Source organism: Centroberyx affinis, unplaced genomic scaffold (assembly GCF_046629955.1).
Source record: "Centroberyx affinis isolate AG114_WGS23_722 - 3 ecotype Tasmania unplaced genomic scaffold, CSIRO-AGI_Caff_v1 ptg000948l_1, whole genome shotgun sequence".
Lineage (NCBI taxonomy): Eukaryota > Metazoa > Chordata > Actinopteri > Beryciformes > Berycidae > Centroberyx > Centroberyx affinis.
In genome coordinates, this window is record NW_027279522.1 from 300585 (window position 1) to 326325 (window position 25741).

Consider the following 25741-nt stretch of genomic DNA (forward strand, 5'->3'; position numbering starts at 1 on the left):
AAAAAAACAACAACAGCAGAGTGGAGTGGCCAAGAAACGGCAAATGCCAGAACAAAGTAGTCTGCAAACTGCAATGCCGATGGTGAACGTTTGCCAATGGCTGACAGCAGAAGAAAAACCGAGTCGATAATGGCAACTTAGTCCCCCGTCTTCACTTCCACCAAACGGCTGCTCATCCTCAAGTAATCCGCCTGGCAAGCGATGGACGTTGTAGTGTCTCCTGTCTGGCTGGACGGAGATTATCCCGCACAGGTGGACTAGAGTGGGAGCTTAGGGAGGGAGCAGCAGCGCACTGATGCCCTGCGTTTCCATCTCCCTCTCCCTGCCTCTCTCTCTCTCTCTCTCTCTCTCTCTCTCTCTCTCTCTCTCCAGTCGTGTGTAAGAGAGAGAGAGGGGATGTTTAGAAGGGGTGGGGCTGCCTGGATCCCTGCTGGGACCCGGAGTGATTTTTTTAAGCCCTATGAGAAACACACAGCACTTTTTTCCTCCATCCTCCCTCTCTCTCTCTCTCTTTCTGCCTCTCTCACACTCTTTTCCCTTCCTCTCTCTCTCTCTCTCTCTCTCTCTTTTTTTTTCTATTTCCTTTTTCCCTCCCACTGGCACACACACGCACACACACACACGCACGCACGCACACACAGCAGAGTGTGAGGTTCAGAGCTAGGGGCAGATGTGTGGGATGCTTGAGCGGAACAATATAACAGTATATCCACAACACAAATACAACCTGCCCATGCATACAGTTATACACACACACACACACACACACACACACACACACACACACAGACAGACGCCAAAACGAAATCATGAGCAATCAAAAAATAAAAAAGATACAATGCTAATTTCTATACCCAAGTCTTGCATAATCTCTACATAATTTCCCAAGTGTTCATATCCCATTCCATAGAATCAAATATATCAATACTGCTCATACACTCACATCATATAAACACCCAGACAGCCAATACATACAATTATGCAAATCAAACCAAATAGCATACCAACTAATTCTACATGTAAGCCCATAGATCTGACTTAGTACAAGTGACGCAACCGACATCAAGCCCTTTTGTAATTTCAAACGGAGTGTTAAAGATATCACTGCTGATTGGGCTTTCAGTCATCATGATAAGCAATCAGCACTTCCAGAGGGGTAAAGGGTATCTTAGATCTGTTTCCATGACAACTGTGGGCTTGGAGCAACTTTTTTAAGCCGCCGTTGTACGACGTGGTACCGTTGCTGTACTCGGTGCCGAGCTGCAGCCACAGTCCCCTCGATCGCACCCAGTAAAATAAAAAAAAAAAGGTGGGTAATTATGATATATGGTGATCATCTTTATTCATGCTTTTTTGTTTTTCCTAAAAAAAGACCCTATCCTCGTTTAACTCGATACGACTCGGTGTGATGTGCCGTATGAATTTCATCTCGAAACGATTTGTGTCTAAGGCTAAGAAGGCAACCAAACTGTATTCTGCAAATAAAAAAAAGATGGGTAAAGTGGGTTTTAGGTGGGTTTTCCCCTCCGCTGCATCCCTCGCTCCTGCCGGATTCAAACAGTTCCCAATTGTTGAGAGAGCGCAGACACGGGGTTTAGGGATTCCAGCAAACATTTCAGCTACTTTACCCCCCTCGGTTTCACTTCCCCTCGCGTTCCGCACTCCCTTCCTCCTTCTTCCTCTCTCTCCTCCTCCTCCTCCCTCTCCCTCGTCTCATTCTCTCCCTCTCTCTCTCTCTCTCTCTCTCTCTAGCTCTCACTCTCTCTCACACAGTCTGTCTGTCTGCTCTATAATTATTTCCATGGTTACCATTAGGGACGTGAACCTAAGCCTGATGTACTATGGTAGTAATCTTTTCCTCTCCTCCGCCTGTTCCCTCTGTCCTCTCCTCTCATCCGTCGCTTCTTCTTATGCCGTGTTGCTGCACGAATCTCCGCAGCCTTTTTTTTCTCCCGTATTCCTTTACAAACACTTTTCATTCGCTACATGCGCAATCTGCTTAAAACCAACACTTTCATTTGGAAGCTTACAGCTCCGCTATGTGCCACGAATTCATACCCATGTAATCCATACGTAGGCAAGTCAGACAGTCAGTCGGTCCCAGCAGCATTAATCACATCATGTTATACTACTATAGCTCATAATAAGACATTACATGGGGCTTCCTGGTGGCTCAGCAGCCTAAGGCGCTTGCCATGCACTTGTGATGTTGTGGGTTCGAGTCCGGTTCATACATAATGCCGTATTTCATCCTTTTTCTCTTTTCTCTAAGTAGGGAGATCAATTTTCAACCAGATGACCCAGGATCAAGGCATCGTGTTCAAAGCATCCGCCCTGCTGAAGTGTCCTTGAGCAACACACTGAATCCCCACCCGCTCTCACCCTGCACCTCTGACACTGGGAATCAATGAAGTATTACATTATTTTATGACTATACGCTCCATGGTTCAGTTTCTCATACAGCTGATTCTTTGCTACAGATCCGCGTCCATTCCCTCCCGACGGATTCAGAGCTGCAGGGCGCCTGCGTCTTTCAAATGAAAATTTCACACCATTTAGACCCGCAGAAGTCAGTAAGAGCAGGATTTAACGATGTGTTCCTTTGCGAACTTCACTTGAAATATCAGAAAGCGACTGGATTATAACAGACGGCTCATTTTGTACCGAGTGAGAGGTTCCTTTCCCTCAAATTCTCTGATGCCTCCCCTTCCGTTGCAACCACCAAAAACAAAGTCATGCTTACTCGCAACTCCCTGTTGCACAGAATGGCGAACTATTCTGACTGCAAATGCCGATTTTTATTTTCCCTTTTTTACTCGTTTAAATATTGGAAGAAACCTAAGGCTGCAAAAGTTCTTTCTTTCTCACCAAAAAGGCATTTATCACAAAGAATGTGATCAGAATTTTTTGGGGTTTTAGAAATATATTCTTTCAGATTCAATAAATCATCTTTTAAGCACCCTCAGAATCATTTCACGGCCACATTGGGAGGACTGAACCCCCCCCCCGGGGAACCAGAGATTCATATGACCTGTGATGAGAATTATCTCACACTGCCATGTCTACCAGACCTTCCCCACCCAGCTGACAGTCCACAGCCGGCCAAGGGCTATCAGCGCCATATCAATGGAAACGCTGCAGAGCCAGACACCAGCCCGCGTCAGACGGATAGATGACGGAGGCTCGGACCGACAGGAGAGGAAGGAGGGAGGAAGAGGAACCAGAGGAGTCGTAACAGGAAACACGCTGTGACAGACAGACCCCTGAAGAGACGGAGAGGAAGATGGGAAGACGGTGGTAGAGGGGGGTGCAGCATTATAACTAGTGCCACTGAAAAAGACTTGTATTTTGTGACGGGATGATGGATGGCTGAACAAGGAGGACAGGACTAGAAATGTGCACAGAGCCACCTGGCTGGGCGCCGTGCCAAGGCAGAATGAAGATGAGGTGTAGAGGATGCCAGTGTGGGATAGGCAGGGTTTTTTTTTTTCCTTTTTAACCTTTTTTTATCCAGGATAAAACACTTGCTTTTTTTTTTCCAGCGACCATCCTGCAGCACTTTCACACATTTACACACATTCACACTTGGGAGCTGCCCAGTACAACCACAGTTTTCTGCTGTTGACCACTGAACAGCTCCACTGAAGCAGTTTTGGGGTTAGGGTTAGTTGAAACCAGCAACCGTTCAGCCATAACATTTTTCTTCTTTTGTGCTCAATATATGTATCACAGATTAACTCAATGTTCACATGCCCACCCATACATTGCAAAACATCTCCATTTTAAAAAGTCCTTTAGTCTGTTATTGAGTCATAAAATCATAATTTTCTTTCTTTTAAAAATGTGAAAAATGCCAGTGGGGTTAGACAATTTCACTTGTTTCCAATGGAGGAATGATAGAGATTACCCAATAGCAGTACATTTCAGTGACTACAAAACATGACATCTCATCATTCAGGTTCCAGGGCATTGAAAAGGTGACTCTGCCAGAGAGAGGTGGTAACATTGATGAAATTCTTAATAGAAGAGAAGTATACTGGATATTTAATTTACAAACTTCCCCAAAGGATTGAACGATGAGATTCCATGGCATGTCATGCTCTAAGGAGCTTTGGGATCAAATAGACCTATTTAAGGTGCACTCAAGATAGTATTTCATATGACTGCACAATTTTGAATGACTTATGAAAGCTGCAAGGCAGATGTTTTCATTCATTAGATATGCAATTTCTGTAAGTATGTGACATGGTGTCTCACTTGTTCCTGTTTTTCATTTCTTTTCGTGGACTATAATGCAACAGATTGTACACGTCACTTTCAATTATTGAGAGACACTCCCACAGGAGAATAATTGTCCCACACCTGTGCACACAGAATGGGCAGAGCATTATCTATTTAAGATCACTGTTGTAAGAATTGTTTAAAATACTCTTGACGAAGGTCCAGAGGGACCGAAACCTTAGTATGATCAATAAATTGTGATGCTGAGCAAGAGCAGTGTGCGGGATCTTCTTTTCTCAAGACTTGTTTCCAATGCAAATCAACTTGTTTCAAGAATTTTGTAGAATCAAGTGTCATTTTCTTGACAGTAGTGCAGTGATCTGCCTTATTCTGACACTAATTTAACCTAAAACAAGTGAAACTGCATTGGAAACAAGTGGAGTTATCTCACCTCATCGGCAGAATCTTTCTCTTGGTTTAAGAAAAATAAGATTTGAAGGCTGAATATGAGATGACTATGAATATTAAATGACTCATTAAGATGGAGGTTTTTTGCAGTGGCACCTTTGGCTTTTACACTACTGCCACCTTCCAACAGCGCATCGATCACCCACACAGTCACATCTTTTTCGACTCTTCTTTTCTGCCATCCAGTCACTGCAAACTCATTTGTTGATCGTCAATAGCTTCCTAATAGCTGCTGTGTTAGCATCGAGGTGGTGCAATGAAGTAGATGTGGGGACATGCGAGTAAGTCAAGAGGTGAATATCAAATCAAAGAATGCCACTTATGTCCTCGTCTTCCCTAGTTGCCTTGGAGAGAACGAACGTCTCGAGAGCAAAGAGAAGCATCCTTACAGTTTGAGACGGACTGTGTGCTCGATGCCGTGCGCTCGATCAATTAAGACGCACAGCTGTTAATTTTTCCCATCTGTTTTTTTTTTTTTTTTTTTAGCCGTGATGTGCTGTTCTCACAATGAATCTTGAGGCTTCCTATTTGCTCTCGTCGGCCAAGTCACCATCTGATGTATTCTCGGCCAGTAAGTGAACTTGCAGAATCTTTATCCGTCCTCCATTTCTTTTGTTTTGGAATCATACCTCAGCTGTTAGATATTATATCAAACGCATCACGGAGGACACAAAGAACGTACAAGAAAGCATTTTGAGAAAGACCCAAGGTGCACAAATCTTGATCCTTACAGTGCTACTGGTGAGTTAGCAGTGCATCTGCTTTGACAAAAGACAGTGAAAATAGACGAGAGGAAGCTGTGGGAACCAGTGCAACACAAGTCCACTGAGCAGCAGTTGGGGGTTAAATGCCTTGCTCATGGGCACCTTGACAGTAGTTGCTGAGGGAGAGCAGAGTGTTACTCATTCGCCTTTCTCCACCCACATTTTCCCAGCTGGTCGTCGGATGTGAATTGGCAACCTTCTCATCACAAGCCCACTTCTCTAAGCTCTAGGCTACCGCCGCCCTCCAAAAGTGGGGGTGTATAGGGACTAGCTGTAAAGAACACACAGACAGAAATACACGGACACCAGCATACAGCAGGCTATGCACACACAGACAGACATAAACATACACAGGCCTAGTCTTTTACCAATATGTGTTCTTGTGTGCTCCATGGCGCCTTTGACGTAGTATCTAATGGTCAAAGTATGATATCTGCCAACTGCGAATGCATCGGATGGTGGCTTGGGTGTCGAGAACGAATAGAAAGCTCAGAGATTCACTGTGAGAACAACACATCACGTCCAAAACTAAAGCACCGGTTGAGACAGTTGGGAAAATGAACAACTGTGAATCTTAAACCACCGCGTGACGTCAAGCACACAGTCCGTCTCAAACTGTGAGGACACTTCTCTGTTCTCACGTTCTTGAGAAGTTTGTTCCCTCCAAGACAACTTGGGAAGAACGTTCTCCACAGGGACACAAGCACCGACTTGGCATTCTTGGGTTTGATATTCACGAAAACACACACACACACACATACATGCAACTAGTGAGCGCTCACATATGTTGAACCTGCATGATAACATGAACATATTGCTTACTTTGTCACATCCACCTACACCGGCATACGTATTGGAAGCCAACCAGCCGTGGGAATACTGTGCAGCACACATGACACAGCGCACAGACATAGGCTCCCCTTCATTTTACCATGGTGAGTATACAATATAATATCTTATACAAGACAGTCAGGTAGAGCTGCAACGATTAATCAATTAGTTGTCAACTATTAAATTAATTGCTATTGATAATCGATTAATCGGTTTGAGTAATTTTTTAAGAAAAATAAGTCAAAATTCTCTGATTCCAGCTTCTTAAATGTGAATATTTTCTGGTTTCTTTACTCCTCTATGACAGTAAACTGAATATCTTTGGGTTGTGGACAAAACAAGACATTTGAGGACGTCATCTTGGGCTTTGGGAAACACTGATCGACATTTTTCACAATTTTCTGACATTTTATAGACCAAACAACTAATCGATTAATTGAGAAAATAATCGACAGATTAATCGACAATGAAAATAATCATTGGGTGCAGCCCTGTAGTCAGGTAAAAACAGTGCACAAATAAACAGATGGAGGTGACGCAGGGGGAGATATTTCACATAAAGCATACACATGTGGCTGATGTAAGCAGGAATACTTGCAGAAATGAGCACTAAACTGTGGGTTCTGTGTTGAGGAATTAGACTGAGACACACACACACACACACACACAGAGACACACAGAGACACATCTTACTCCAGGGTGAAGAAGGCTGTGTGCATCAGCATAGAACAGCACAGAGCCTTGAGGTGACAGCAAGACACAGAGCAGGCGTTGGCCTGACAACACCAGCCTCCTCTCTCGCTTTCTCACTTTCTCTCTCTCACTATCACTCCCTCTCTTTCCATCTCTTCCTATCTCTATCTCTATCTCTGTCTCTCTCTTTTAATTTCTCTATTTTTTCTGTCTGTCTCCCCCCCCCCCCCCCTCTCTCTCTGCCCCCCTGTCTCTCTCTTTCCAGGCTGCAGTACACTGCTGTGTGCAGATATTCAATTAAAAGGCTGTTGAGTACAGCTGGAAAGCCTACTCGTATCACACATACACATATACACACACACACACACACGTACACACACACGCGCCACCAGGGGAGAGAGTGAAAGGGAGATACAGACTAATATCACACACCAGTAGGTGCAAAGGGATGGGGAGATCTTCAGATATGTGTCATCGAGAGACAATAGGACTTATGCAAGAATGGTGCATGCATGCAGATTTGATCTCAAAATTGAAAAGTGCATTCATCAGTTTTATTATTTGTTATTTTTTTTAACACAAAGGGTGCCACTTACAAAGGGTTAGGCTGATTTTTTTCCAATTTTCTGTGATAAAGAAAATTTTGTGATAAAAAATAATTTTTTATCATCACTCAAGGTATGAATGCCACTGATATAGTGAAAATTGTTATTATATTCTATGAAATTATCATACAATGGAATCAAGGATAACGCCAAATAACATTTTTCTTCCTCTGTGCTCAATATACGTATCACAGATTAACTCCATTCTCATATGCCCACCCATACACTGCAAAAAATCTCCATTTTAAACAAGTCATTTAGTCTGTTATTGAGTCTTAAAATCATAATTTTCTTTACATAAGTAAAAGAAAATCTGCCAATGTGGTTTAAGAAAAATATGATTTGAATGCTGACTATGAGACTAAGTGACTTGTTCAGATGGGTGTTTTTTGCAGTGTGCTCTCTTCTTACACGATGAAGCGTTCATATTTCCCCAAAATTAAAAGAGAACAACTTCAGGTCGAGCCTTCTCCCACAGCGCCCCCTCCCCCCTGAAACAGACACTATCTCAGTATTTAAGTCTGGAACAGAGACACATTTATTCAGCACAGCCTGCAGCCTACCTTAACTCCCACCTTTTCAGACATTCCTTTCTGTTCCTCGGAGTCGGTCACTGCCTTATCTCTCCGGCAGACTGGCCCGGTGTTGACCCACAGCCGGCCTGTTCATTAGGCAGAGTTAGGCGACTGTCTAGAGCGGCGGGGTCAGCAGTTACCTGCCGCCGGCCACTTTCCCTCTGAACTCTGGGACTTTTGTGGAATACTGCACAGCGCCAGTTTAGCTCACAACAGCTCTAGGTGTTAGTTTAAAGGTGCTTTGTATAGCATTGTGTGTTTCTCATAATTAAAGGTGCAATAAGTACAATTTTACGGTGCCACAATGACCATAACATAATTGCGGGGGTTTGATAGGGTTGCTGATCAATACCAATGACTCACTGATCATGGACTATGGAGGATGGTGCTATGGGTGAGCGTATTATCACTAGGCTGGCTACGCAGGCTGCAGCTCTATTGCACAAATGTCACTGTAGTGTTGATTACAGGCCATTGATTAATTTGAGTACACAAGATACATATTGTTCCCTTGTTTTGGTTCATTCGTACCCTAATTTTTATTCTGTGTGGACGATTTCATCATTTGTACTCATTATATTTCATATTTCACTCAATTACCATAATTAGTTGAATTTTCTTGATGACCTAATGACTCACTGATCATGGACTATGGAGGATGGTGCTATGGGTGAGCGTATTATCACTACAGTATTTTGCATCATGATTTAATACCTCTTCACTAGACATTTGTGTTGGATATCTGCTGTAATAAGCTAGCTTACTTGTCTCTATTGCAAAAATGTCACTATAGTGTTGATTACAGGCCATAAGCTGTGCCAGAAAAACCTGTTCACGTTGCAATTCCTTGGTCGCCAGTACAAGTCGATTAAAATCATAGATTAATTACAAGCACATTTCCAATTTTGTTGCTTCAGTGAGGATGTTGCTACAATGCAGCTGGCTTTCTGAATTTTTTTGCATGGTTTCTTTCAAGACACATTTCTGCTTTACTACTGTGGACAGCATGCAGTGAAGAGTGACAGAAAAGATAGGACGGAGAGAGGATAGCCTGTAAAATGGATCATGAGCTGAATTCAAACCCAAACCAGAAAATGTGCAAGACGGATTTTTTGGATGTCAAGCCATACGTGACAGATCTATAGGAGAATGATCTGTAGTGAAAGAAGTAAAACATTTCTTGATTTTGCCATCTCTCCACGGTAAAGACCTCCAACTGTCCATCTCGTCTCGATCTCTACAATCTACATCTGCTTCGATAAAGGATGATTCATTTGAGCCGTCGATTTGTCTGCGAGGAGAATATGAAACCCTGGCTGAGCTAATGCGTGATCTGACTTGATTATTTCGCTTCAATTTCCTTCTCTTGTCCCCGTTTGCTCTTTTCATTCATAAATTATCACTTCCTCATTTACTAGCACCAAAGGGCATGATTTGTGAATGATGCTACTGATTAGTGTTTCCCTCTAACAGTTCATATTATGGCTCATTATAAAACTGGTATGAAACTATCAAACTACTAAGGACAGTATTTAAAGCAAAATCAAGGAGGGGAATTAACCCCAGTCACCTGCCCAATGCTGGTCAACTCTCGCCGTGGGACAAATTCATCTACTTTCAGAATCAAACCATCATTTGGAGGTTGTTGGAGGCATTTCATTGTAGAAATTCTTGCAAATTGGCTTGCAAAATCATAAAAATGGTTGGTGAAATGTTGGGATGAACCAGCCACTGTAGCCATTGTACAAAGTTTCCTGAAATACATCTCAATGCTACTTTATCTGTGCCTGAGAGGTTATGTGTTTCATTTGAATTTGAAGTCCAAGAAATCCCCACTGTCTCTCTTTTGTACAACAACTAAATTTAAAACTACATTTCCCTAGTAGAATCCCTGACTGAGGCTTTGAGCCGTGCTATTTTTTCATCTACATCAATTTACTGCATTGTATCTAACACAACAAAGTGTCCTTCGGTGACAAACGGACTTACTACCTCTCAATATCAGCCAAACAAAACAGAATTGTACCTGGCTGTTCAGTTTTAGAAAATGATGTAGAAGATGGTGTACGTAATATGATATATACAGTATGTTTTTATGTTAAAGTATACTTTAAGGTCTGTGGCTGATACAATGATAACACTTTGACAGAGTGGATTATGTTATTTTAGAGATATTGAATTTGGGTAATTATTTTCCCAAATTGCATATCAGTGTTTGGGAAATTGACTCTTCAAATATTCGTGCATGAGGCCCCATTGGGATTTTGATATCATTAGATGTATTAAAGATGGCAGAGTGGACTTCAAATAAATGTACTGTTACGGTAACCATGGGAACGGAAATCGAGCAGCAGGTCAAATATAAAATCAGCCTCCACTAAGAGATGACTACGAGAGACTATCATATCTACATTAAACTTTGTAGAAGACGATTCCACTTCTGACTTTTAAACTAATCACCAAACTTCTGAGTTGCTTTTCTGAGAAAATGGTACAATTAAGTTAATATCTACCATCTTTCACATCAAGTCTTTGAACACTGAGCTGGCAGTGATGTCTCCATTAACAAACTCTCTCTAAAGCCGGCAGTACTGCTGTCGTCATGCCGACCACCTTGTCCTTGCCATTTTTCCACAGCTTCCTCCCAATGTCTATTTTTACTCTTTTGTCAAAGCGGATGTACTGCCAACTCGCCAATAGCACTATAAAGATCAAGGTTGTTGCACCTTGACTTTGTCGGTGCTAACGTAGCAGCTGTTAGCAAGCTATTGACGATTCACAAATGAGTTCGCGGTGACTGGATGGCGAAAGACAAGAGTCAAAATGATGTGATTATGTGGGCGGTCGATGCAGCAGCCTGGAGGTTAGAGAAGCAGGCTGCAGCTGGAGGCCGGCTGGTTTGTAAGGAGTAAAATCTATATTTTGAGGCCTTGATTTACTATGTTAAGGGCATGAAGATGGTGTTGTGTGCAAACGAGACCTCATTCCCTCGTTTTGATTAATTTGAGTACACAAGATACATATTGTTCCCTTGTTTTGGTTCATTCGTACCCTCATTTTTATTTTGTGTGGACGATTTCATCATTTGTACTCATTATATTTCACATTTCACTCACTTGCCATCATTAGTTGAATTTTCTTGATTGTATTGACTTATTTAGCTTAATTAAATTGTTGAATGAGGCTGTTGATGAGGTATAGCGGATGTACTGATTAAATTGTACTTCAGGTAAAAAAAACATATGGGATGAGTTATCAAGGCCTTATCTATTGACAGCACTTGCCATGGAAGGTGTTATTATAAGTAAGAAAGCTAATGGGATCTACCATAGTCAGTATGCAGACTGGAGGGACGTTATAGAGTATCTCAGAAAAGGGAAGGTGCAGTTGCACTGGCTCTATATGTTAACTTATTTTGTGCACATTTCATACCTTTTTAGAAACACATCTTCCCTACAGGATGACCACAGCAGGGCTGTGTAAGTTTGAGATTGTGGAACAGCTGGAAAATCTAGGACAGTGATGAGAAACACTCCCTCCTCCCTCAGTATCTGCTGTTGAGGTGAGCCTGAACATACAGCACCCAACCCCAGAACCGCTCCACTGGAGCTGCTCACTGGTCAACAGGAAAAAGTCTGGTTGTACTGGGCAGGTGTGAAAGTGTGTGACTGTATGAGTGTGAAGCAGGGCATTACTGAAAAAGAGCACAAATAGTCAGCAAAATCTTCCCAGAATAAACAGAAGTTTAAAAAAAGAAATGGGTAAGAAAATGAAAATGCCATCTTGTGTGGAGTTGGTTGGGAGGTGATACTGGTGAGCATCGAGTGTTGAGTCCTGGGGGAGCTGAAGGGGATTAACAGCTGTATGATGAGGTTTATTTCCCATAAGAATACACCGCTGTGCCAAATCTCCATAATGGCACCCCATGGGAAATTGGCAAATGGTTTCATGTGGTGATGGTGGCGTGTGTGTATGGGCGTGCGTGTACATGTGCACACAAGACCTGCACATCTGTCTTGATGTACTGTGTGTCTACATCTCAGTGTCTGCAAGTGTCACCAATTTCAGAATTTTTAAGACATTTTTAATGCCAGCTGGAATGTAATATCAGACCAATTTCGTCATTTAAAGGTCCAGTGCCATGAGAACTGCATTTCTCAATTTCATGGTATAATTTAACAAAGGACCTGTTAATGTGAAGTTAGCCAAATTATTATAACTGTCAGCATTGTGGAAATTTGACTAACTTTGAAAAAAACTCTCCCTCTGGTTGCCAACAGAATCAAACAGATTTAGAATTCCAATCTGCTTCCTGGTGTAAATGATGTCACCTAAACCCAGGTTTTAATGGATGCTCTGATTGGTCGACACTATGCAGAGTTAATCAGCCAGACTACTTGCCAAAGTAGCCAAAATCTCTGTACTTCCATTGTTGCTGGGTGCAGAAGTTTCAACGCCGGATATTTATTCCCCAAACAATAGAAATATCGTCATGCAGTGGAAGGTTCGGCTCTTAGAAATTAACATCAAACCCAAACTTTTCCTGACTCACACAACTCAAACATCTCAAAGAACTGTGAGAACACAATGTCAGGTCTCCCTGCCCTGGACTGACTGAAAACATTTATAAGACTTCTAAAAGTGAATTTAAGACTTGAACTGCTTTACTCAACTGTATTTCATAACCTTTTAAGGCCTTGAATTTAGATAATATAAATGAAGACCTGCAGACACCCTGCTCTGCATGATCCGAGTCTCACTGTAATGCTGAATTAAATGGAATATTACACTTTGAGTTCCCGCCATATCAGAATACGCCGTGAAACTCTGAAACGGTTAGCATATCTCTGCAGCAATGCCACCAAGACGAATTCCTGTACATTTATGGTACTCGGCGATGAAAGCGATTTTGATTGCGGCTCTATAACTAATGGTGCATGCAGCCTAAAACTCAACACCCGGAGTAATGTGCAGCCTTGACGAGCATTCAGCGGAGACAGGATGACTGGTGCCGCGCTGAAATCTTCTGTTTCAAACACCTTGGTGAGAAGTAGCGTTTTTCACAGAGGCTTAAATCCTCTCATCGTCTCACGGCAGATAGAAGAAGTCCCCACGGGCTAGAGAGCCAACAGAACGCTGTGTGTGTTAGTGTGTTTGTGTGTGTGTGTGTGTGTGTGTGTGTGTGTGTGTGTGTGTGTGTAAGCTGTGACTACCACACCTGAAGCTGACTAAGAGCTGCAGCGTTGGAGAGATGAAGACCCTGTGTACGCCGAGCCGGTGGCCAGCTGTCACTCAAACGCAGGTCGAGCTTGCTTTTCCTTGCTTTTTTTTTTAATATTTATTTATTTTTTTACCTTATGCATGTTATTAAGGTATGATAATATAGCAGCTCGTTATATCACACAAGCCCACAGGGTACATCACTCAGAAAGACATTTCATGTTATATAATCATTTAATTTGCATAGTGTTTTGCATAAAAAGAAAAGTCTTTTGCATTTAATGCATAGCGTTGTTCAGTCTGCCCTGCCAAATTATCTCAAAATGCCAGCTGTGATCCAGCTATTGAATAATATTAGAGAAAAAAGGACTGAGGGAGATTTTATTGTAAGGCAGGTAGAGAGGTTTAGTTAAAGTTTAGATGGAAATATCAGTCTCCTTCTCTAAATACAGTGTTTTCTAATAATGTCAGACTAACTTGATATCTCTCGGAGGACTTATAGTATATCTCATCTATTGCATATTACGAGATGTTTTTCTTCTTCTCTGAAACTTAACAAGTCTCCCTTGTAAAAGAGATCCTAGATTTCAACTAACCTTTTCATTGGTACTAACCTGGATAAATAAATGTAAGAAAACAAAACACGTCTATATTCACATCAGATTCTACACAGAGTTTGGTTCTGGGTGTGGAAGTCCAGAAAAGGGGCTCCAACCCCCAAGCCGCACTACGGCCGTTAGCCTTCAGCCACGGAGGGAATGCTTCCTTTCAAATCAGCATGAATGCTGCTTCGCTGCCTTTGTTGCGGTCGTGTTGCGTTGCGTCCAACGGGGAAGCATCCAAGCTCAAAAATTGCCAAGGTCCATTTTTGCAATGGCTGACTCACTGTGCAGTCCATATTGGTTGTTTTCAGATACAGTGACTCACAATAAAAAAGATCATAAAATGAATGGCAGTCGACATAGGCTATGATGTTCGATAAAAAGGCCTGACAAAGTGACAAATATACTCCAAAAAGCAGATCGTTGGAACCTTGCTATACAAGTGTCTGTCTGCAGTTTGTGTTTGTTTGTATGGAACTTTGAGTTTCAGCTTATCTTGTGCACATAGCGAAAAAAAATACCAAAGCTTTACTTATACATATTGATGAATACTGTCCAGAAGCTTTTTCTGCCTGCTCCTCCTTCAAAACAAGGCACTCTGTGGATCAGATCGAGCGATACCCTGACAGCGAGGCAACGTTCAGTGGAATCTGAGGGTGAGATGGTCCGTCTGTGGCCACACACCATTTAGCTGTTTGGCTAATTAGGTGGCTAACAGGATTGAATGTTTCAGTGCAGCTGCTCAAACTGGATTCATTTAAGCCATAACCAAAACAGCAGCTGACCACTTTGTATTTGAGGGACATGGTATCAAAACGAAACTTACAGGCAATATGGTTTTGCAAATCTAAAGCAAAATGCTGCCACTTTTCATTAGTAATGTGCTTTAACCAGGGGCCAAAATTAACTTGTTGGCTCACCTACCAAAGGTGAAAAAGGACCAAAATGTACCTGCCAAGAATAATTAGCATACATTATTCATAGAAACATATCATCCTACCCGTTTTCAATGCTATTCATGTATAGAATAGGGTACTGTGTGTTAATTATAATAATAATAATAAATTAAAACTTGTTCACTCGCTTACTTTGTAATTCATCATGAAGTGCTGCAGAATTCAAATTACAACAGAGCATTTTGAGGTGTACCACCCACCACCCCACCCACACACACACACAAACACACACACACACACACACACACACACCGCTGAAGTTAGAATGATTTTCATATTTTGAAAAATGAAAGGTAACGTTAGGCTAGTTAACCATCCAGGCAGCGGAGAAACAGGAGGAAAAGTTTGCATAAGTTTAGAAGTTTAGTTACTGCTTTGTGTTGAGCCAGCAGCCCGTTTTGGTCCAGCACCATCGTTTTTTCTTTGATTTGATTGGCTCATGGTCAGAGAGTGTATGGTGGCCATGAGGGACAAAAAATGAGAACAGGCAAAGACCAAAGACTCTATAATACAAAGGCAAGGTGACCCTTTTTGATTTCTCTGCCAAAGGGCCAAGATGTCAGCGGCACTTTGTGCTTGGTGGGTATTGGGGACTAAAGTCCTGCTTAGCCACTTTTTTGTATGCAACACTTCGCTGTGACTTCTACCATGAATCTAAGCGTGGGCGTAATTTGCATAAGCTAAAATTTGCGGTACATCTCTGTTTAGAAAAGTGCAGCATTACTCAGAGAATCTATTGATCCAGCCCAAGCCGACGCGCAGCTCCATAAACTCGCTGCACTCTGTGTTTTCATGAGACCTCTCTGTCCATGTCAATCAAGCGCTGAACATAGCAGCGGAGCAAACCATTTGTATTCATTCCCAGTTCCAACGGCAAGACAGCCAGATGACTCAGCAAATCTCTCCAAACACAAGCCCAGGCTTCTTGGGGGGGGGGGGGGATTTTCAGTTTTCCCTGTGACAGAATCACAAGCTTTATAAACCTTCACCCTGTGGTGCTGTAACCTTGAATACACAGTAATACTACTACTCCAGTACACACTGACGCAAAACCCTTCCACTGTCGTAATATTCTATATTGAATCCCGGTCGCCGAGCTTAAAAAAACTGACGCAGCTAATTACGTAAGTCTAGACCGCGCTGCAATAGATTGTAGATTATTTGCTTTTGAATCCGCAGCTCTTTCATCACACAGGTTAACACTGGAAAGGCCAAGGTGCCGACAACTGACTGCTGTTTTGCTTTTTAGCACTTAGATATCTCAGCTTTCAAAGTCTCCCTCTGTGGGTTTTCCTATAGACTTACACTTTCTGAACAAACCGGTTTTTACCTTTTCAAAATCACAGTGAGAAAATCACAGTAATCTACTTCAATTGACAGCTTGTGGTGGCCTTCTCTTTGACCCCTAAAATCCACTGGCCTTTCAAGTGTTAATGGAACAAGATATGAATAGTGCAGGTTGGCAGGCTGGGGTAATTTTATTGCACAATGTTGCAGCACATTTAGAGGTGACATGTGGGGAAGTGGCCTAAATCAAAGATGAGTCTACTGTACCTCAGGCTCACTGGTGTAATCATATGAGAGCAGTAATATTATGTAACTGGCGAATCTGGAGCCAGGATACAGTACCTTGGCTTTTGCCAGGTTAGCAGCCTAAAATTGGTGGCACTGACAGTGTGAATACAGTATCTACGGCATCTGAGTTTCATGCTCGCTCTGATATTTCACGGGTCTCTGTTGGCAGCGCTGCACCTTGATTTAATAACCTTAAAAAGAAATGGGAATCCTGTCCAACAATAATTCTCACAGCTGTCTGTGGTTAATGTACTGCAAGATTTGGAAGGGGAAAGTAGCTTGGGTGCTGATTTCAGGGTTATATAACTACAAAAAGGAATGTGGACAGCTTTCTTAACATGAAGTTCTAATAAAATGTCTTTGTTGTCGCATTAATATCAATGTTATCCCTTGTGAAAGAGTGCAAGTTTGTCATAGTGTACACTAAAGTTTTGATTAGAAAACTTTGATATCTCAATGCAGTAATTTGTTGTGCAGCATAAAAAACACAGGTAGCACTTCACTTTAAAATAGGCTTTCTCCATTGCATTTACTTATTTCTGCACATTATGTTTGTACATTTCGTACTTACATTGTGCTGTTTCACCCTTGCAGGTCTTTTATGTATTAAGGATAATTTAATTAAGTGCTGATAGAGTATTATGGTGTGATTACAATATGTTTCAACAAGTTAAGAGACTGCAATAGGCTCATAGTAAGTGTTACCAACAGTTTGTGCATGCATTCATATATTTCCTATAATTCCTATAGGCTATTCAACTATATTGTACCTGATTTTATCCTGTACTATTGTAATATGCTTTGGCAACACTGAATACTTATCGATTCCTGTCAATAAAGCTGTTTCTGAATCTGAATCCAAATCTGAGTCTATGCTTGTCCAGCAATCAATCTACAGATACACCGTAACAGAAGCATCACTTATAAAGATAAAGGGCAAACTATAATACAGCATCAGGGTTAAAGTACTGAGTCATAATATTGTGCGTAGGTCACACATTGTAAAGTGCATTTAAACAATTGTTCAGCAGGGCCCGACTTATCGCAACTGTCTGTTAAGATGAGATGGCAAAAAGAATGAATGAGATCTACAAGGACAAACTGGGGGAAAGTCACTGTATGTTTTAACTGCTGTTGCCGAAAAACTATTCAGCCAAAATAACGCCAATCAGCTTTGTAGTGTTAGAAATGTTCCCCCGCGGCTAAATCATTGAGATAATAAGGTTTCTCTCGATAACAGAGCAGCCTTAGATGAAGTCAGTTTACAATTTGAACACCAAACATTAAAGGCCAAATTCATTAATGTGGCTTATCACATCCCATCTTGGAGAGGCTAATGAGGGAGAGAGACTGAGAAAATTAAAGTTTTCTTTTTTGTTTGCCCACAATGCACCTATCTAAAAAAAAATGAAGTAAAGAGGATTGTTTTTCTCGTTCTGTTATATAATTCTGTCCACTGACTGACCTGGAACTCCAGTTTCTTGAGTTTGTAAATATGAAGAGGAGAGAGCTGTGTTTTATTATTCAGCTGCAACTGAGACAGAACGTCCTGAGCTCACATCCCATCGCCCTGCTCCATAAATCGATACAGAGGGTTTTGGGTGGATTGGCTCATTGGTCAATGGAAAATGAGAACTTGTAGCAGCTCTAAAGCTAAAATGGTAAGTAATGTTAAATGATATGCAGCTAAGTCTGGCAGTTCTGTGTAGGCAGTTCGTAAAATTTACATGAAATATGATATAACTACTTTGCCTGTTTACATAAGAAATTAAGGTGGTGGGCGATGGGAGACTGCATACAGCTAAAAATCATTACGCAGCAGATAAATACATGACTGGACACCTGAAATAGTTCCAAAAATAAACTTGGCATCAGCTATATTGACTTAATGATATTTCATTTTTCCAAATCTATTAATCTGGAGGCCATATCATAAAATATGCTTTTATTACTAAAAGGTGACTCTTCTTTGGATAATGCCAGTTGCTAAAAAGTACGCTAAAGTGTTAGCATGGAGCACCGGAGAGGACAATCTACCAGGGACACGTGGATGATTTTGGTGTCTATGTTTTCATAATCTAATGGGTCAGTCGACCAACCTAAATTCAGGCAGGGCAGTGACATCAGCGTGCTTGACTCACACCACTGATGTGTTAAAACTGACTGTGTTTTACCTCCACCATCCCAGCCTCCACCTGCTTTGGTTCTGGCTTGTACCACTCCCTGCTAAAGTTGAGAATCTTTGCTTACAGTAAATGAATACAGGGAGCACACTAAAAAAACGCCAAATGTATCTGTATTACCATCTCATTGCAATAAATAGTGAATTGCATGACAAGCAGGGATATAGTGGAGGGTAAACACACCTAAACTCTAAATTTAAACCCTACATTTACCCACTTTTCCATTTGCAGGATACAGTTTACCCACCGTTTTAGCCTGAAGTAAATCTTCATGATATGATTTCAGACTTTACATCATACTGAAATACTAGCAACCTGATGTAATTTATGAGGATAGGATTTTTTAAGAGGAAGAAAAAAAAAACAATTTGATGCTTGTCATAAATTATAACTGATTTGTGTTTGTAATGGTGGTTGGCTGGAGGTGAAAGTTCACCCACATTTATTATTGACCACTAAATCACTGATGACATGACTGTTTCTGGAATTAATTACTTTTCATTTGATTAACACACAGAAAACAGTTTAGGTTAAAAGTTTATTCCTTGCTCTCGTTGTGATTGGGTGATTATTGGCCAAACATTTTCTTTCACAAATATATATATATATATATATAATGTAGATCCATCTTAATAAATGCATAAGCACTACTTCAGTCCTTTCAAATTGAATCTGAATATTAGCACTGGTAATAATCTGTGACCAAACATAAAACAAATACGAGAGGGAGCAAACTCTTCAATTTTCTTGTCTAGTTAAGAAATATCACTTTCCCCTGTCACAATCATGAAACGCTAATTAAGCCAGATATTTGCATAAAATGCTTACGCCGCACTGTAATTATCTAGCAAAATTAATGCCTTCATTATATGTTAATTACCTCATCTTGAAAATGTTTCAAAAACCTTAAAGGTGCAAGAAAGTGGATGAAGAAGGAAAATGACTGGCTCTGCACAGCTTGGTGTGTTGTGACATTACAGTGCAGCCAGGAAACCTATTGAGGCGTCGTGTGTTTGACTAATCGCAGATCTAGAGCCAAATGTCTTCCATCTGAGTGTGTCATTACATCAGGCATCCAGCTGGGATTGTTGTCAAATGTCCCCATTCATCAAAACCAAAAGGACGCAAGCTTTTACCCCGTGATGAATGATGAATCGAGGCTGACGTATCAAAGTTGTCATAAACACATGGATGGGTGTTTGGCAGCTGCAGTATCTGGAGTTTCACACTGAGTCTGAATAGAGTCTGAATAGTGGGCCTTTTTTTGGTTTGGGCCTTTTTTTTGGGGTTGAGACTCTCTCGACTGAGGCAACTGATCCTATCGCTCCAGTAGTCCTGTCACAGAACTTGAATGGATAGAACGGTCATTCACATTCAAATCAATGTTTCTGAATGGTCGGAGTGGCGGCCATTTTTATGTGTACCGTTGGTATACATAAAAATGATATAAACTGACTTATGGCAAGACGCTGAGGCCAGAGGTTTTGCAGCAAGAACCAAAGCAGTGGTACGGTGACCAGACGTCCTGGTTTGTCCGGGATTGTCCCGGTTTCAAGATGGGTGTTCCGAGTCCCAGACAAATATCTGTAAAACACTAAAATGTCCCGGTTTTCACCACAATTAAAATAATAATAATAGTATTATACTTGTTTTCAGCGCTTACATAGACGTTTATCATGTTCTGTCCTGCTCATTATTACCTAACCCAATCAAAAAACATAAACAACGCATCTGAATTCAACACTGATTTGTCTATATGTGTGTCAATCAATCAATGTGTCGTTGTCAAGGCTGTTGCTAGCCTATGACGCTTATGGCTCTGTCTGACAGAAGCTGTCAGTACGCTAACGGTTAGCTGTCATGCCGAAGAGAAAGTCTGTCTTTTTTTGGATTTTTGGAGACAAAACATCATTTTTCGTTTGCTGAGGCTCTGTCCATGGTGTTGAAAGGTGCAGTCACAAGGTGTGCTAAGCGCTGCAATAATTGTCCCCCATCCTGATGAAAACGCCTATGGTGCGTGCATAAGCGCATACATAATGCATACATGAACGTGCGGTACACTTAAGGGTCCCGGTTTGGGGGTTTGAAAATGTGGTCACCCTAATCAGTGGAAAACTGGTGGAGGCTACTTACAGCTGAATTAAGTTGTCACTCCTGGTCTTTTACAAGGTGCTGCTGTCTTTAGGTCAAAAGTTTTGACATCTGTGCACAGTTAGTGGAAGTGGTTAGTTGAGTTAACACACACTTTGCCCAGGCTTGCGTTGTCACCATAGCAACTAACCCTTAAAATTCCACAGTCGTGATGTTTTTTGGTGTACTAGACAAATTACCATCAAGGGTCGAGCACAGCAGTAACGCTTAGGGTTTGTTTTCCCATGCTGAAAGTGAATGGACGTTTGTCATTGTAAGCTACTTTTGATAAAAGCATACACCAAATGGCATATGCTGTGGTAACTGTAAAGTCAGAGGCGACACCCTGAACTCTGCCATGAAAGAGTGATCATAAAATATTTGTCTAATAGGGATGGGACAATATATTGAAATTCAGTATATCGCAATACATAAATGTGACAATACGTATCGTGGGGCAGAAAAATGAAACGAGATATTAGCTACATTTTATTCTGCTGTAGTAATCACAAATGGGATAGACTGACCATCACAACTTCACAAGCTCTCCATTGATATTACATTATTTGCACTTTGTAATGACATTTTTAAATTGTTGGTTACATTCTGGCAAACCAATGCCATCACTAGAAAGATTTGTGGCACAGATTTCTGCAGAGTCATACTTTGTTGACTTTTATTTATTGCATCGTATCGTGGTTATATCGGATCGTATCTTGAGATAAGCATATCGTCCCATCCCTATTGTCTAAATCTGTCACGAATTCAATGCATTTTAGACCTTTCCAGTTCAAAAGAAGCATTTCTAGGTTATACAGTATCATATCTACGTACAGTGACCCATGAAACAATTTTGCACAATCACATCTCAGACTGAATTACCATCGTCACTGAACCTTCATCTCAGTTCAACATTATAGGTCAGAGATTTGCTAAAATGGGTCATGGTGTCAGAGGCGGTTCCCCTGATGCCCTATCCCTAACCGTGGCCTTATGACAGCTCCCATTTTTCCTTTGATCTGCTAATTAGCGGCTGCCTGGGGCCCATCAATCCCTTTTGGCAAGGACAATCCCTTGCGGGGCCACGATGTGCACAGCGCCACAGATGGTCCATAATAGTGTCAGTACGCTATGGCCCGTAGCGGTCGTGAGCGTGTTTACAATGCTCTTACGTGCGAGCGATATGAACTGGCATTGCTGTGTCAGCAAATGTCAAAATGCAGCGGGATCATGTCAGTCGATGTGTCAGTGCTTGACCGCTTGGAGGTCGGACAGCTACCCATGTGCAAGTGAAAACTGAGGGAAATATTTATCTAGTTGAATCAGCACAACTGTTTTTGGAGCAGGGAGGCAGCATCATAGACGGAGGACGTCGCAAGGGAGGCCCTTAAAATAGCTGAGTGAGACGGAGAGGTGGAGGGCGAAGGTAGAGGGAGAAACTGAGCGGGACATTTGTAGAGGGCCCAGAGAGACTGAGTCAGGCAAAACAAAGAGAGGAAGCAGCACTCAGAGGGTCAGACTCACAGAGTCCGAGGAGAGTCTGGGAGGACAACGCAGAGAGATGAAAGCAAGGAGGAGGGAGAGAAAGACGAAGAGTCAGAAAAGTTTAAAAGCTTAAAAGGAAATGAGGGAGAGAGAAGCCAGAGTGGCAGAAAGTGGAGATGACTTAGGAAAAATAAGAACTGAGGCCTGTAGGCAGAGTGGAGACAGAAATAAACATTTATCAGACATAGACATAGACAGAGAGAGACAGCGATATGTACACTTAGTGAGATATCAATATATGAGTTTCATTCCAAAACGAGATAACTGTTAAATCACCTAAGCTGACAAAAGGATACTTGATAGAGCACTGGTAGAAAGAAAACAGCTGCCTCAGGCCGTGATCAGATAGGAAGCTTTTATCTCCTGCTCAAACGCAGAGCAAAGCTGTGAGCGTCACTCTAACAGAGGGAGTGAGAGCTCTAAGGCCGCAAGGAGCTTTACATTATTCTCGTTGCTATGCAACTATGTAATTACCGTTAGCTAGCTAACCTGAAGGGGATAATGTTTTGTTGAAAATAAAAATGGACAAGAGGAAGTCAGCGATGGCTCTGCTTGTGCATGAAGAAGAGGGTGAGGAGCTCGTTCCGAAACAGAGGATGTTGCTGAAATTGGCGTTATTCACCGGGAAACTGTAAGAGGCTGCTTACTTCCCTCCAGGCTACGCTGATTTTTTCCTCTGTCTGATATTTACGTAATGCGCAGCACAGCTAAAGTTGAAATAAAGCTGAGAAGCGCCAAGGGCAGCACCCCAAAACACACCATGTCCACAACACCAGGCACATGGTTTGGAGGAGATGCACGAAAATAAAAATGAAATTAACTGAAGAAAAGGTGCTTGCGCGTTCAGAAAAGTGTCCTCTGATCACAACTAAATTGGATATGATGCCAGAGAAAAAGGTCTTTACAAAAGGATTGCTGGCAGGACAGTAAAGCACGTTATGGATCTGTATACTATCAAAGCTATCGACTGCGTTAAGACCTTGGATAGAACATTTTGGAATGAAACCCCTGATGTTAAAGGTTGGTCCGCTCACCCATCTCAGGATGGTGCCTTCCCTCAACAGGAACGCTGACTGTCCGTCGCAGTAGCTTGTTCCTGTGAGACTCTGAGCGCCTCTCGCGCATCAGCAAAGGGTGTACCTGCACACAGAGAGCACAAGGTCAATACACTCAGCACACACACATCCTCAAGTTCTGTACAGAGCAGGTTATACACTACAGTATATGTACACGTACACACTTTTGCACACACTCGTATGGTATGTGCGTGCGTGCACACACAAACACGCACACACACTTCTATTATCTGCCCACTCTTTCTCTCTTTCTGTCTCTCTCTTTAGTGCATGCAAGAAATCACTGTGTTTACATTGTGCTGGATAAACAACAAATACATTTAGACTTACAGCTGCAGGAGAAGACAATAGAGGCTGCAATTATCTTAGATGTTAATTTTATTTTAATGTACCTTGATGACATTTTTTAAACCCAGAAAAACAGTTTATGGGAGAATAGATTGAATTAGGCAGATAACTATGTGAGGACAGATTCCAGGTGCTCCAGCGTTTAACCAAAAGAGATTTAAATCGGCTCAAATAAAAAAAGATCAAATGTTTATTATTGTTTTTTAAGATACCAGATAGATGTATATTAGATAGTGGTAAGGCTGTTGAAAGCAACTGCAGATAGAAAACAAGAAATTCATCTAGGCAGAGTGTTTAGGGTGAATGTTGGGTCTGACGCAGCCCACATGCCACCAGTTACATCAGCGTCTTCTTCTTGCCACATTGTGAGCTTTCAACATAAATAACAGCCATACTGACTTGGCTTAGTCAGTAAGAGACAAAGCTGATCATCAGAACAACATGGGACTCAAAATGTCTTTTTCTCAGATGTCATCCACCACAGCAGCTCATAGTATGATCTGGAAAGACTGAAGTCTGCAGGCAAGAAAAAAAAAAAAAAGTATATATATATAAATAATAAAAATAAACCACACTTCACAGCGGCGCTACGTTTGGCCCCACAGTCCCTGAATTCATAAAAGTGAGACTTGAGGGAAAATAAATGGGAGAATGTGCCACACTAATCAGAAACACTACTCCTTTTGAAACATCACAGTGGTTTATGTTACGCTCACAGAAAAAATACGGCGCACACTATAAAGTAGAGACCGATAAATCTTAACTCAAGACCAGTATTTTTGGCACCGGGCCGCAGTTCACAAAGAAATATGTGATGGGTTTCATTCCAAAATGAGACATTTGAAAAAGACACTTGAGCTAATAAAACAGCCAATAGCTCAAAATTACAACAAATTCTACTACTTCCTAATTCTACTAAATTCGACTACTAAAGATGGACTTATAGGTGATGATTTCTTCCAACTTGGATATCCAGTCTTTTGGAAATCAATTCATGTCACTATCCTTCCCTTCCTTCCCAACACACAGAGGGTGAAGTCAAGGACTCGGTGGAAAACGGTTACAGCCTTGTTTGTGTTCTGGTACAATACTGCTGCGCCTCCGAGTGTGTCCTAGCGAGACAAGCGACTTACAGAAATGCAACGCTGGGGCACAAAGGAGCCGGTGTGAACACAGAGAGCCAATGTCAGAGGGTGGTACTAACTGCAGAGAGCGGTGCAGGATAGTGCAGCCTGAGGGGCTCTGGGGCCAAGCCAATAACAGAGAAGGACACTGGCAGGTCACTCCGAGCCATATGTCCCACAAGACAGCCGAGTGCCACTCACTCAGAAGGAGCAACTGAATGGGAGTGTGTCGGAGCGTGTGCGTGCTTTTGTGTGTGTGTGTGTGTGTGTGTGTGTGTTGTCTGCATGTGTGAGTGTATACAAAAAGGGCTATTTGGTATGTGCACATGTGTGCGCATCTAAGAGAGGCTACATTAAAAATGTAATTCATACACTGGTGCACTTCAAGGCACTGCTATCCTCCACTACCACGCTATATCTGTATCACTTTGGACATATGTGAAGACATGCACACACACACACACGCACACACACACACACACACAAACACACAAACACACACGCACACACGCATACAAAATGCACATCTCTCCTTGAATAATCCACAGTCAGTGCAGCCAACCAGAAGCTGCTTCACATCACAGCACCAGGATCTTGTTTAAGTGAATTTTTTTTTTTATCCAACTTAATCACGGACGAGTGTCATAAATCATCTGCCTCTTTGATTACTCTGTACTTTTTCACTCGGTGCAACCAAACTACATAAAACTACATTGTAATGCATTGCTTGCCTGGGACCAACATATTGCTTGTTGCGATGAAATGACAGTACAACCTCCTTGATGAAAAATGGAGTGCGCGGCATCCATTCTTTATGAGTCCGGT

General features: G+C 41.8%; 1 protein-coding gene across 1 annotated transcript in view; it reads right to left on the reverse strand.

Annotated features, from left to right (window-relative positions):
* The window catches only part of syngap1b (synaptic Ras GTPase activating protein 1b), a 96289-nt gene that overhangs the window by 56975 nt on the left and 13573 nt on the right, over positions 1 to 25741 (reverse strand). The window contains exon 2 of the mRNA XM_071521984.1: positions 23403 to 23508. Within this exon, the coding sequence (XP_071378085.1) occupies positions 23403 to 23508 (106 nt within the window). The remainder of the gene's footprint in view (positions 1 to 23402; positions 23509 to 25741) is intronic.